The following is a 14,885-nucleotide window of genomic DNA, read 5'->3' as shown; positions in this document are numbered from 1 at the left end:
GAAAAGTGGCAGAGACAAGACTGCGACGGCAACAGAGAGCGAAAGAAGCGAGCTGAGCTGAAGTGAACAGAGCCCAACCGAGTGGTGGCCGGAGCGAGCGGGCCCGGAGCGAGCAGGGCCTGAGCTGGAGGGGGAGCCTAGCCGGGCCGGAACGAGCAGGGCCGGAGCGAGCAGGGCCAGAAAGAGAAGGGGGCCAAAAAAAAAAAGACTTTAGCTTGTTGTTTTGTTTTTCTCTTTTGTCGCTGATTTTGTTTTCCATACCTTTTATCTTGTATGTAAGCTTATCTGTTTGGGGGAGAGCAAGGGGGGAGCACAGAAATGGTAGAACAAAAGGTGAACAAATGCAGCAGTGATACTCACTAGATACTAGGTTGAAAATAAACTATACCACTTGTTGGAGGTAGGGGCTCAGGAGGGAAAAACTAAGAGAAAGCGAGGGAAGGGGTGACACTGTTCTAAAAGAAATGGACTCATGATTGTTGTCCTTAATGTACTATGTTATCTCTCATCTCTTTTGCTGTCCCTTGGTTATCTCATATTGTTACAATATTTCACCTTGTTATCTGACATATTTTATATGTTCTTAATTGGTTATTTGAAATAGGAGAGGGAAGGGGAGAAATCAAGATAAGCAGGGGGTGGGGGAGGGAAATGGGACCATGTCATGAGAAAGGTTATCAATGTTTGTGAAGTTATGCACCTTCTATCTGGTGAATATAATGTAACCCTTCTATTAATCACAATTTTTTAAAAAGTGAAACAACAAAAAAAAAAGAAATGGACTCATTACCTGACTTATGTAGCTGTTCCGCTCTGTACATCACCTTACAATAACAATAAAAAATAAATATAAAAGAAAGACTTGACCTCTATATCCAGGTCACATGGGGCTAAGGAATAGGAAACAAAATGGAAAGGCCTGGGAGGGAAAGAATGTACTTGTTTAAGGAGTTTTCTCAAGGAGCTTTTATCCTTAATGCTGCACAGTACAGGAGAAAGATGGATATGAACTAAGCCACAGCATACTTGACTATGACAATCATCATAAAAGATTAAAGCACAGAGCCTATATTGGTCATGGTCAGTACATTCTATGGGACAATGGGTACATATAAGAAAAGTAATTGAGACATAAAATGCAAATTAACCATACATATCTAGAAAGAAAAAGATTATTTGCTTTTTTGAGTCATACCACATTGAAACAAATTACTCAGGATATATAAATCAGAAAATTCCAACTCAATCAGGGTGGAGAGAGAGGAGACAAAGAACTTTGTTCTTTGTTCAATATATCCTATGTTCAATATATCCCATGCCTGATTTTACAGTGAGAAAAATCTCAGTTGTAGTCTACTACTCAAAACACTTAACAAGAGAACTGAGCAAACATTCAAACACAAGGAAATTAGCTCTGGGTTCAATTCCTTTAAACTGCAATCAGACTACTAAATGTTAACTGCCAGGCTTGCTTCTTAGAAATGCAATGTGCAAGCTGGGCACAGTGGCTCATGCCTATAAGCTTACTCAGATGTGAGGATCACGGTTCAAAGCCAGTCTGGCCACTAAAGTCCAAGAGAGTCTTATCTCCAATTAATCACTAGAAAAGGGGGAATGGGACTGTGGCTCAAGGAGTAGGGCTGTAGCCTTGAGCTGAAAAGCTCAGGGACAATGCCCAGGCCCAGGGGTGGGGCAGTAACCTTAAGCTGAAGAGCTCAGGGACCCAGCTCAAGAGCCCAGGCCCAGAGTTCACACACACACACACACAAAAAATTACAACGTGCACAGACTATTGGCCAAACGTGGCTCTTTTTAAAAGTCCACCACCATCATACTATAGAATCACTAAACACAATATATCACATTTGTTTGTTGGTGCTGTTTGGTCGTGTTTAGGTGTTTGGGACTAGGCTTATTAAGACAGGGTCTTATAGCCCAGGCTAGCCAGGAACTATTTAGTATAAAATGGCATCAGACTTCCAGTCCTGCCTCTGCCTCCTGAGGGCTCGGATAACAGGTGTGTCAACATACACAGTCACAATCTAAGACATTCACAGCCTTTATCAATGTCCTGATACGTGGTCAAACAACTGTTTGAAGCTATCTGCTGCTTTAATTACTTAAACTCATGCTCAGAAATAGGGACAGTTTAGTAGGATATGGAAATCTGCAAATGATGTTAGAACCAGAGAAAGACTTTAGTCTGAATTTTGGAACGCCAGTTCCTTCCCTGAGTAGACAACACATCTGACAGGTGAGCATGGGGTACATTCTCATGTTTTGCTCTCTCCAAAACAAGTCCTTACTTCATGCAACCACAAGTCATCCTTATAGTTTCTTGATGTTGGGGGGGGGGGGCCGCGGGGATTGCAGGAGATAGAGGCAGGTAAGGGGCAACAGTGGCAGGAAACAGTAGCCAGTAGCCAGTCCAAGTGACAGAAATAATTGGGAACTATAGTTTCAGATCTGCAGCCTCCAAGTGACCTAGCAGGTGTTGACTGATTGGCCAGCTGTCCCTTACTTCATGTGCAATAGGGGCAACCAAATCGGAGCAAAGTCTAGCGTATAAAAGTCCCTAGGGCCAGTGGGAAAGCCAACCAGAGAAAGATCATACAATGGACTGGGAGAGGAGCTGAGCAGCAAAGGCCTTGACTGTAATACTACTCTAAATAAAGTTCTTTGCCCTTGGCAAGATTGTCATTTTCACAATGTTGATTCTTCCAATCCAGGAGTATGAGAAGTTTTTCCATTTCTTTAGTTCTGCTTTAATTTCCTTTTTCAGGGTTTTAAAGTTTTCATCAAAAAGGTCCTTTACATTCTTAGTTAAGCTAATTCCTAGGTACTTTATTTTCTTTGAGGCTATTGCAAAAGGAGTTGCTTTCCTGATTGTTGTCTCGGTCCTCTCACTGTTGGCGTAGAGGAAGGCAGTTGATTTTTGAGGGTTAATTTTATAGCCTGCTACCCTTCCAAAGTTTTGAATCAGCTCAAGGAGCTTAGGAGTAGAGTCTATAGGATTCTTTAAATACAGAATCATGTCATCTGCAAAGAGGGATAGTTTTACTTCCTCTTTCCCTATTTGGATCCCCTTTATGCTTGCTTCTTGCCTTATTGCACTGGCTAGGAATTCTAATACTATGTTAAAGAATAGTGGAGAGAGTGGGCATCTTTGTCTCGTTCCTGATTTTAGAGGGAATGGCTTTAGCTTTTCACCATTAAGTATAATACTAGCTGTGGGATATCTACAAATTCAACGCAATACCCATCAATATCCCAATGGCATTCTTTAAAGAAATAGAAGAGGCAATCCAAAATTTCATATGGAATAATAAAAGACCCCATATAGCAAAAACACTTCTTAGCAGAAAGAACAGCGCTGGAGGAATTTCAATTCCAAACTTTAGACTCTATTACAGAACAATAATTATCAAAACAGCTTGGTACTGGCACAAGAACAGGCCTGAAGACCAATGGAATAGAACCGAGGACCCAGATATTAAACCACAGACCTATGGCCACCTAATCTTTAACAAGGGAGCCAAAAAAATAGAACGGAAGAAAGACAGCCTCTTCAACAAGTTGTGCTGGCAGAACTGGTTAAGCATCTGCAGAAAACTAAAGTTGGATCCTTCTTGGTCACCCTGCACTAGAATTAATTCCAAATGGATCAAAGACCTGGAGGTAAAAGCTGACACACTGAAAACTTTACAAGAAGGAGTAGGAGATACACTAGGCCTCCTTGGCACAGGTCGAAACTTTCTTAATAAGGACCAAGAATCACAACAAATCAGAGAAAGGCTGGATAAGTTGGACTGCATTAAACGGCAGAGCTTTTGTATGGCAAAGGACATAGCTAGTAAATTAGTTAGGAAGCCTACACAGTGGGAGAAGATCTTCACCAACCATACAACGGACAAAGGCCTAATATCTAAAATATAGCAACAGCTCAAAAAATTAAATCACTCCAAAACTAATCTCCAAAGTAACAACCATCCCATTAAAAAATGGGCCAAAGACCTAAAGAGAGTCTTCTCTGAAGAAACAAAAATGGCCTATAGACACATGAAGAAATGCTCAACATCTCTGGTCATAAAAGAAATGCAAATCAAAACAACTCTAAGATTCCACCTCACTCCAGTTAGAATGGCCAGGATCAGGAAAACGAATAGTAACAGATGCTGGAGGGGATGTGACCAGGAGGGATCACTACTACACTGTTGGTGGGAGTGCAAACTCATTCAACCACTATGGAAAGCAGTGTGGTAGTGCCTCAAAAGGCTAAACATAGAACTCCCCTATGACCCAGCAATTCCACTATTTGGCATTTACCCAACCATCCAGAAACTAGGGCATACTAAATCCACTAGCACATCAATGCTCATTGCAGCATTATTCACTATAGCAAAGATATGGAACCAGCCTAGATGTCCCTCAGTTGATGAATGGATCCACAAGATGTGGTATTTGTACACAATGGAATTCTATGCTGCTGTCAGAAAAAATGACATCGCCCCATTTGTTAGGAAATGGAAAGACTTAGAAAAAATCATATTAGGCGAAGTAAGCCAGACTCAAAGGAACTTAGGCTCAATGGTTTCCCTCATTTATCATAACCAGTAGAAACCTTGGGCTCTAATAGCAAAGATTTGCAATAGAGCAAAAACTTGATACATAAGGCCATATAGTATGAAGCTAATTGAATGGACCTCTAGGTTATTGAAACAAAAGCCATACAATGAATGAATGCTGTCCTTAAGGTGCTATGTTATCTCTCATCTCTTTTGCTGTTCCTTTGTTATCTCATATTGTCACAATATCTCACTTTGTTATCTGATATATTGGATACATTTGTATTTGGTTACTTGAAATTGGACAGGGAAGGGGGGAAAACCAAGAGGTGGGTGGGGAGGAGGGTAATGGGGACTAAGACATGTGAAAGGGTATCAATGTATATGAATTAATGCACCTTCTATCTGGCAAATATCATGTAACCCTTTTATTAAATACAATAAAAAAATATTTAAAAAAATAAAGTTCTTTGCATGCATCCTCTATTGTCCTGGGCTTCATTCATTGAACTCCTGAGACAAGAACTCAAGAAGACTACAGAGGCAGCATCTAGCAGTAGAGTTCCAACACTGGCAGGTGTTGTCTGCTGCTGAGCTGTAACACTGGTTACCTGCTACAGAGGGCTACAACCCTAAAGGTCACTGGCAACTGCAGAGCCAGAAAAATAGGACACAAGTGGTCTCTGTCCACCTAGAACAACAGCAAAAGACAATTCTGGATTACTTGAACTTTCTTAGCCTCCAAACCCGCTTTTCTTCAACCCAGCCTCAGATATTTTACTATAGTACACATACCAATAAACACACCAGCAATCTACCTTTTAACAAGCCTGCTACCATCTGACACACATGAAATTGAGAGCTACACAGGAACTGGAGGGGGAATGGATGAGGCTGGTATCACAAGCTCTGTTAATTTTACTTCTTTCACTTCATCTCACAAAAAAATGTATACCACCACCCTCAAGGATTTGGAGAAGATAAATTCAACACAATGCATAAAAAGCCTTGAGCTTCTTACAGGAAGCAATAAACATAGGATAAAATACATCACCTTTTCAGTTTCATAACATACTTTATTAGGAGTGATGATAAGTCATATCACTAGGAGAAAATAGCACTGCCATACTTGAGATATGTGCAAATATTATTTCATGAGAATTTACTTTTTCTAAAAAGAAAAAAAACGAAACCTGCAGCTTTCATGTCATACAGATAAAGACCACTTTCTCCAACTCTTAACAAATCGCTATGACACATAATTTTCAATAGAAGTTGAAAGAAAGTTATTGTCATGTAAGGCTCTATTCCTTTAAAAAAAAAATAAACTAGTCAAATTCCCACTGATTGCAAGGATTCCCCAGATTCCTTCCTCTCTGGACCTCTCCCCCAAGCTGCAGAACTTGCAGGCACCTAACATCTCACACATGACCAATCCAACTTGTCTAGAGCTTATCAGCTTCACTTTCTCCTAAAATTAAAGAAGAATTCAGAAAAAATGACTAAAGGACCAGGAGCAATGGCTCACACCCATAATCCTAACTATTGAGATCTGAAGTTCCTAGCACAAAATCAAGACAGGCAGAGAAAGCTGAGAAACTCTTATATTCAGTTAACCAGCAAAAAAAAAAAAACAGAAATAGGTAAGGCTCATGTAGTAGAGTACCAGCCTTAAGCAAAAAGAGCTAAGCTAGAGCACAAGGTTCTGATTTTAAGCCCTACTAATGGCAAGAAGAAGAGGAGGAGGAGGAGGAGAAGAAGAAGGAGGAGGAGGAGAAGGAGGAGGAAGAAAAAGAAGGACAACAACAACAGGAGGAGGAGGAAAAGCAGGAGGAGGAAGAGGAGGAGGAAGAAGAGGAGGAGGAGAGGAAGAAGAGGAGAAGGAGGAGGAGGAGGAGGAGGAGGAGGAGGAGGAGGAGGAGGAAGAGGAAGAGGAGGAAGAGGAGGAAAGAGAAGGAGAAGGAAAAGGAGAAGGAAGAGGAAAAGGACAAGAAGAAAACAAGACTATGACCCAGCGATCCCACTTCTTGGAATTTACCCAAATGTCCAGAAACAGGGGCATACAAGTTTATTAGCACAATGATGATCACTGCAGCATTATAGCTAAGATATGGAACCAACCCAGATGCCCCTCAGTAGATGATTGGATCCAGAAGATGTGGTACGTATACACAACAGAACTATGCTACCATCAGAAAGAATGACATCACCCCATTCGTAACTACATGGAAAGACTTGGAAAAAAATCATATTAAGTGAAATAAGCCAGACCCAAAACAACATAGGCTCAATAGTTTCCCTCATTTGTAATAATTAGTACACATCTAGGACTCTTCTACCGGAGGATTACAATAGCTCAAAATCTAGGTACATAACATCATATAGGATGGGACTAAATGAAATGAACTCTAGGATATGGAAACAAGAGGTTTATCTTGTGTGATTGTTGTTCTTAATGTTATATAATTTCTTTTCTCTTTTTTTCCCCTAATGGTTAATCTCAGGTGGTTACTATATCTAACTTTATTACTTGGTATATTGTATATACCCTTATTTGTTTATTTGAAATAGGAAAAGGAAGGGGGGAAACAAGAGGATTGGGAGAGGGTGGAGGAAGAGAAAAGGTGACAAAAACATGAGAAGGGGCATCAATGTGTGAGAAGTAATACCCTATTGGATGTGAGGGCCATCTGGCTGCAACATCCATCACCCCATTGATCGCCAAGGGTTGATTCGGCTGATCTGGCTGGTTAGGCAGGTGTCCCCTTCCTCTCTTACCTCTCCATGTGCATCCCCCCCAAAGCTGCACGCTTGATGGAAGAGGACAACCATCTCCAACAGAAGAGGACCAGTCCTCGGCCAAGGGTATACGAACAGCTGCTCTCCCCTGCTAGAACCACCACACAAGCTCTCTCAAGAAGTAATGCACCCACTCCCTCACTGTAACCCTCCTATACATTACCCCGACAATAGAAAAAAAAGAAAAGAAAACAAGAAATGACTGGATATTTTAGTGTTATGGAACTGTACACCTAACAACTATTATGCATCATAAATTTTAGTTGTGTATGTGTGTGTGTACATACATACATACACATACATGCATGCCAGTACTGAGGCTTGAACTAAAGGCCTGGGCACTGTCCTTAGCTTCTACCTCTTGAGAAACACTTCTACTTCTGGCTTTTTAGTGGTTCATTTGAGATAAGAATCTCACAGACTTTCCTGCTGGGACTACCTTCAAACCATGATCTTCAAGCCTCCAGAGTAGTTAAGTTATACAAACTTAACCATAGTAATTTTTTTAATCTGGTTCTCTCCGTAAGGGAGAAACAGCTTACTCTACCCATCAGCTCCTGAAGAATGGTGACTCATCCTTGCCCCACCCACCCTGGGCTCAGCCCACTGAGCCCATCAATCAAAAGTCTTAGAGGCTGAAAGCTTTGCCTCATGGTTCCCCACAACCCCAGCGCCCCCCAATCCCCGTTGCAGAGAACAGCCAGAATGAGCTTCAAAACCCAGAAGTCAAGGCATGTATGGCCCCAAGACAGCCCTCAAAATAGCCCAAATCCCTGGGAGAGACTGAGGGAAGAGTGACATGGTCCAAAATGTCATCTGACTAACCTAACTATAACCCCTCTACATCACCTTTAGAATAACAATTAAAAAATACATTTTTTAAAAGAAATGACCCAATTCTTCTCTATGGCCTGCATGGTCCTGCCTCACCTCTGGCCCCTAACCTATCTCACTAGCTCCTCCCTGCAACTCACTAGTCCTCTCTCCTTCTTCCTCTTGACTTGCAAGGCCTCCAGGTTCTGTCCCTTACAGCAATGCTCTCTTTCTCCCTCCACTTACTTGGCGGCTGCCTCTGCTTTATCTCTAAGCCACAACACCACTTCCTCCAGGAAGCCTCTTAGAGCACTTCCTGGAGGCTCCAGTGTCAAGCCATAGATGCCAGCAGGACCCTGACCACAACACCCAGTAACAAAGTATCTGCAGACATTGATGGACAGCTGTTTTCCTGGGGTGCACAGCCATTCCACTGAGAGCCATGGCACAGGTGAGACAAAAGCCAAGTACCTTCCTGTAGTATTTTCTTAAAGCATCCTTAACTCTTCTTTCATTGAACTATAATTAAGCTGGGTGGTCCTAGCTACTCAGGAGGCTGAGATCTGAGGATCGCAGTTCAAAGCCAGTTGAAGCAGGCAAGACTCTGAGAGACTCTTACTTGCCACCAAAAAGTCAGAAGTAGGGTCTGAGAATTTGGCCTAATGGTAGAGTGCTTGCCTAGCATGCCGGAGACCTGGGTTCGATTTTTTAGTATCGCATACACAGAAAAGGCCGTAAGTGGTACTGTGGCTCAAGTGGCAGAGCCCTGGCCTTGAGAAAACCTAAGGACAGTGCTCAAGCCCTGAGTTCAAAGCCAGAACTGGAAAAAAAAAAGTCAGCAGTAAAAGTGTGGCTCAACTGGTAGTGCACCAGTCTTGAGAGAAAAAGCTAAGGAACACTGCCCAGTTTAGATCCCAGAACTGGCACACATATTCACACAAATAGTAAATAGTTTCTGGTGTCATCTCCTCCACGGGAGTGGAGCCAGACAGCTCTTGTTCTTGCCATATTCTAATGCTCAACACATAGTAGGTCCTCAATAATTAGTTCTGAATGAAAGAAACTTTGGGTAATTTTTTTCTTTCTTTTCCCTCTATGGTACTGGAGTACTAGAGCACTCAGAATCTGACATTTGCTAGGCAGGTGCTCTTTTCAATACTCTTTTTTTAACCAACATGTCTGGCAATGCACACATGTCTGTACACTGAATGGCTTAGTGAATAGAACACTGAAACCATAATAAGTAAGGGGGAGATTCAAAATCACTACTAGATTAGGTACCTTAATTAGGTTTACTATTAGGTACCTTAATCACAGGAAAGAGAGATTTGCTATGGGAACTTAAACATATTTCACTTATTCTGATTGTGTGTGTGTGTGTGTGTGTGTGTGTGTGTGTGTGTACCAATATTGGAGCTTGAACTCAGGGTCTTAGGCTCTTGCGTGGCACTCTACCACTTGAGCCACAGTTCTACTTCTGCATGATAGCCAAGCACTCTTACCACTGGGATATGCTCCCGGCCCACAGGGTGTTTAAACATCAAAATCAGCCTAGAATCAGGTCTGATTCTTGCTGTCTTACATCTTTTGACTCACTGAAACGTGAAGGATCTGAGCAAGATTTGGCTCAGAACAAAACTCATCCCTAATTTTGGCAGGTGTTTAGAAATACAATCTTGGCTCATACAGAGAGCAGACAGGGATGTGAAAGATAAATGCTAAGACCTATCATTTTATCACTGACTCAAATCAGCTTCTTCCTAGAGACATCAATTAGGATGAGGCAGGGCTTCCTATCATCTCATGGGATGCAGGGCTGGAAACACATGATAGACAGGGCAGGCAGGATGGCTCCTCGCACACCTGGCTCCTTCTATCTTCCTTCTCTATTATTCTTACTATTGTTCTTACTACTCCTGACTTCCATCCTCAAGGTCACCTCGTGGCCACAGTTAGAGCCTCCATTCTGCCAGTTACCACATTCACATAGTACACAATGAGAAAGAGGCTGAACTAAGACAAAAGGCCTATAATTCCAGCAGCATCTGCAATTTGTAATGAGTCTTCTCAGGAGCCAGGATCTCTTCAGAGGTCTCTCTGCCACCCTCAATTTGCCAGGACCACTGAGAAAAATGCTTCATATTACCACCATTCCTCACCTAAGACTTCAACCCCCATATTAACCCCAATGAATTCAAAAAAGAAGAGACAAAGGTCTGTGGGGGAGCAGAGGAGTCTCTGCTACAATTGAATTCTTAGGTTGAAATTGTAGGGTACAGAACAAGGTTCCAGGGCTCTGTCTAGTCTGTCTCCAGTTTTATAGGAGAAGACTGAGGCTCAAAACCACTAAATGCCACTAACACAGTAATAAATGAAGCCCCAAAAGCCTTCTATTTGATTCTGGAACTGATGCCAGACTTTAGAACTGCAGTTGCTGTGAATTCTGTCTGTAGATGAACAAGAGTTTAAAAATAAAATTTCTCCTTTTCCCTTGTGCCAATCCTGGGGTTGGAACTCAGGGCCTTGTGTTCTTCCTTAGCTTTTATTCCTCAAGGCTGGAGCTCTGCCACATGAGCCACACCTCTACTTCCAGTTTTATGGTGGGTAAGTGGAGATGAGAGATTCTCAGATTTGTCTTGTAGGACTAGCTTCAAACCTCGATCTTCAGAATCTCAGCCTCCTACATAGCTAAGATAACAGTGGTAAGACACCAGTACCCAGCTAAACTTCCTATATTGGGTCTTCTCAAATAATATAAATGAAATTAAGCCAGGCACTGATGGTGCTTGCCTGTAATCCTAGCTACCTAGGAGGCTAAAATCTGAGGACTGAGGTTTGAAGCCAGCCTGGGGACGAAAAGTCCATGAGTCTCTAACATCCAATTTGTCACTAAAAAGCTGGGGATGGAGCTTTGGCTCAAGTGGTAGAGCATTTGCCTTGAGGGGAAAAGCTAAGGGATAAGCCCTTAGTACAAGCTCCAGTACTGGCAAAAGGCAAATAAAATTTTAAAATCTTAATTAAAAAATAACTATGTTATAGTGTGTGGGGAAAAGATTCATCTTATAAAGGAACATGTAAGCTGTTTATGAGATTGTATATGCATGTAAGGATTCCTGTCACGTGTTCTCTCTCTGAATAGGAACACATCTGTATAAACCCATGCCTAGGAGAATACCCCCTCCCGTCCATACTACCCATGACAGCCAGTTTACAAAGCCCAGTGTCTCACAGGGACCCTTCAATGGGTTTTATGTCTTATTTATTGTGCTTTGCTGACAACTTCACAAGGCTAATAGACATCTCTAAAAATATGTTGACATTATAGTTCATTCTCAGTGTCCTTCAGTGAATTATCAAACATGGACAGTGCAAATAGTCCCTCATGGGCAATAAAAAAAGTACACAGAGATACAAATGTCTATATGCTGCATATATTAAACCTAAATATAAATATCCCCAATGCAGCATTATTAAGTGCAATGTTATAAATACACTGCTAAATTCAGCTACCACCCACCCATTTGGTAAGTTGCAAACAAAAAGGTCTAGGCACTGCGCCAACAGATGAAGCCAACAGTCATCTCACCTAGACAATTCCCCAAACCACCACTGCTCTAAGGGCTTCCACCCAGCAAAGCTTTCTTCAACCATGGACCTCCAGCCAAATTCAGACTCTACATGATCAATTACAGCTTCAGCATCCAAGGTGCCCTAACATTTTTAATTATATTGTTGCCAGATTAATCATGCATGTGAACAATTAATTACCCACTAATCTCCCTCAATTTTCCCACACTTACCAAACACCCTATACAAAGGCCCCGGGGAACACAAAGCAAAAGAGATGTCAATTGGAAAAGCTTCCATCAAAATAAAAATGAGAGCTGGGTGCCCTTGGCCCACACCTGTAATCCTCACTACTCAGGGGACTGAGATTTGAGGATCGTGGTTCAAAGCCAACCCAGACAGATTCTTATCTCCAATTAACCATCAAAACAGCCCGCAGTGGATCTGTGGTTCAAGTGGTGGAGGACTTTCCTCTAAGTGGTTAAAGCAAAGGGACAAGGCCCAGGCACCAGCATTACTACGGGTTTTTTGTTTGTTTTGTTTTGTTTTGGGGTTTTGTGCATGTGTGTGTGTGTGTGTGTGTGTGTGTGTGTGTGTGTGTGTAAAATAAAAGCAGGCTGTCAAGTCTCCAGTTGGCTAACAAAGGCAGCATAGAAATAAAGCCCTACCCAGAACAATTCTGCCATTCCTACAAATCTCAACCTTTCATGTACTGGACACACAGGCAAGTCTAGGTGAAAGGACATTAGCATTCTACCAGTCTGCAAAAGGAGTTAATATATATATATATATATATATATATATATATATATATATATATATTATTTTGCACAAGCTTTCAAGCTCACATTTCATCCTAAAAGGCTATTGCAATGACTTTTTAAAAGGAAAAGAACTTTCATCACATTTTTTTTATAAGAAGTGAGTAAATGCCCTTGGGGGAGGAGGAAGAAGAGGAGGTGGGGGGGGGGGGGGAAGCAGGCATCGCCGCTGCCGGAGACCCCGCCGGCGCCGTTTGCAGACACTTCTCCGGGTTTCCCTGCAAAGATCTGACAGAAGCTCCCCACGCAGTCCCGCGCCACGAACCCCGCTCGCCCAGGCGTGCCCGGGTACCCCGTACCCCCCCCACACACACACACACAACTCCCGGTCGCGATGGCCCAAAGAGCGGACGGGCCGTGGGTCGTCATCGCGAGCCGGGGCGAGTGCGGCCGGGCGCCCGGACGCGGGGCGCGCAGCCTCGGGGGCCCCGGGCCGCCGCTCCCCCCACGGGGCACGCGCGGGCGCGGGGCGCGGGCCGGGCGGAAGGCGGGGGGCGGCGCCGCGCGTCCTCCTGCAAAGTTTCTCGCAGTTGCAGTTCCTCCGCTTCCTGTGGGGGTGGGCGCGGCGCCCCGCGCACCCGCCGGCCCGCCAGCCCCGCTCCGGGCGGAAGGAGGCGGGGACGCGCGCCAAGTCTGGGCCGGGGCCCCGGACGGCCGTGGGGACCGGGGAATGGGGGACCCCGAGGGGCCGCGGAGCCGGGCGGGCGCGTCCCGGGTTCCCACCTGGACGCCGCGAGAGGGCGCCGGCGGCAGCGCGGTGCGGTGGGGACTGGACGGGCGAGTGGCGGGCGCCCGCCGGCGGGGCAGGACCCGGGCCGCCCGCCACCTCCCTCCCCGCGGCGACTCGAGCGCCGGACGGTGACACCCCGATCCCAGCCCCGCGAGCTCCCGGGGCCGCCCCACCACTTACCCGCGGAGCAGGTGAGGAGCGCCAGCAGAGCCGGGAGCGCCGGGCTGCGGCCGCGCCGGGCGGGAAGCTGCATCCCGGCGGAGGACGCCACGCGCCCCGGCCGGACTCGGGGAGCGGAGACTTCGCGGGAGCCGAGCTGCGCGGCTGGCGCTGCCGCCGCCGCCGCCCTCCGCCGCGGCTGACCCCTCTCCGCCGGCTCCCCTCCTCCTCCTCCTCCCAGTCGCCGGCTCCTCCACGCCCGCCACCGCCGCGCCCTCTGGCGGCCGGGAGCGGGAGCGCCCCGGAGCGCGCTGACAGCGCTGGCGGGCGGACTCGGGTTGGGGTTGCGAGATGGAGCGGGGCCGAGGCCCGCCCCCTTGTCCCCCTGGTCCTTCCTCCCCACAGACACCCCACCCGCGCCCTGTCCCCCTGCCTTTCCCGGTCCCCAGTCCTCCGCCGCCCTCGGCGAAGGAGAGGTCATGCCTCACTCCCCTCCTTAAGACAACACTTGCTCTTAAAAGGTCAGTCATTCAACTCCTGACATCGTTGGCACCCGTGTTCCACTTCCATGAAGACTTCTTTAAAGATCGGCTCAACCAATTTACTTAATGTGTTTGTCTTTTTTGGTGCTTGTCCTGGTGCTTGAACCCTTGGAGATAAGAATCTCGTCTACCTTGCCCGGGCTGGCTTCAGACCTTGATTCTCCCATCTCAACCTCCTGCCAGGTTTTCAGGCAAGAGGCATCAGTACCCGGCAATATTTTGTTTTTAATGGAACTAGACCAACAACGTAGGACCTGGAATTCCGCTTTAAATAGATATTTCTGTATATGCAATTATCTGTAAATGTAATTGTAGGTGTTCTTAATGTAGGAGGGAGGGTATAATTTATTCAAAACATCTGATGAAAATTAATTCAGTTGGGAAGCAGAGCAGTAGGAGACATGTGGGAAAGCCTTATTTGAAGAGTCCCTTTTGTCCCCAGAGCTGGCAAAAAGATTCTGCCCGGTTGATAAGAGGGGTAGCTCTAATAGGGAACTGACCTAGTTATGTGCTAGACAGGAAGTGGCAATTACAAGGTTAATGCTCGAAGTCCCGCACACACTTGTGCCTTCTCCCAAGCCTTGTCCAGTGTATACCCGAAATAGCAGACAGAGCCAAGTGTGCATTCCAAGCCTGAGGTTGGCATATCCACGTTTTCATTTGTGCCTGGGTGTGTTTTTGGATGCCTGCTCTGAGCTTCTAATTCTATTTGCCTGATGTCCTTTTCTCTGCACTTAACATCCTCACCATACACATTTAATGAGGCCCACTGCTAGGCTCCAGGGAGAGAGAAGCAGGTTCTGAACAAATGTTAACTGGATCCCACAAATTGGAGTGGTATTGGGGAGATTAGCCTGGAATACATCTGGACAGTATTGTCATTTGTCTA

The 14,885-nt window shown here is 45.0% G+C and overlaps 1 protein-coding gene across 1 annotated transcript in view; it reads right to left on the bottom strand.

Annotated features, from left to right (window-relative positions):
* Positions 1-13,935, bottom strand: part of B3glct (beta 3-glucosyltransferase) — a 115,372-nt gene extending 101,437 nt beyond the window's left edge. Inside the window, exon 1 of the mRNA XM_090341799.1 lies at positions 13,476-13,935. Within this exon, the coding sequence (XP_090197925.1) occupies positions 13,476-13,935 (460 nt within the window). The remainder of the gene's footprint in view (positions 1-13,475) is intronic.
* Between the last annotated feature and the right edge of the window lie 950 nt (positions 13,936-14,885).

This window comes from Megascapheus bottae, chromosome 11 (assembly GCF_031878675.1).
Source record: "Megascapheus bottae isolate mThoBot1 chromosome 11, mThoBot2.hap1, whole genome shotgun sequence".
Classification (NCBI taxonomy): domain Eukaryota; kingdom Metazoa; phylum Chordata; class Mammalia; order Rodentia; family Geomyidae; genus Megascapheus; species Megascapheus bottae.
This window is presented reverse-complemented; position numbering and strand designations above follow the sequence as displayed.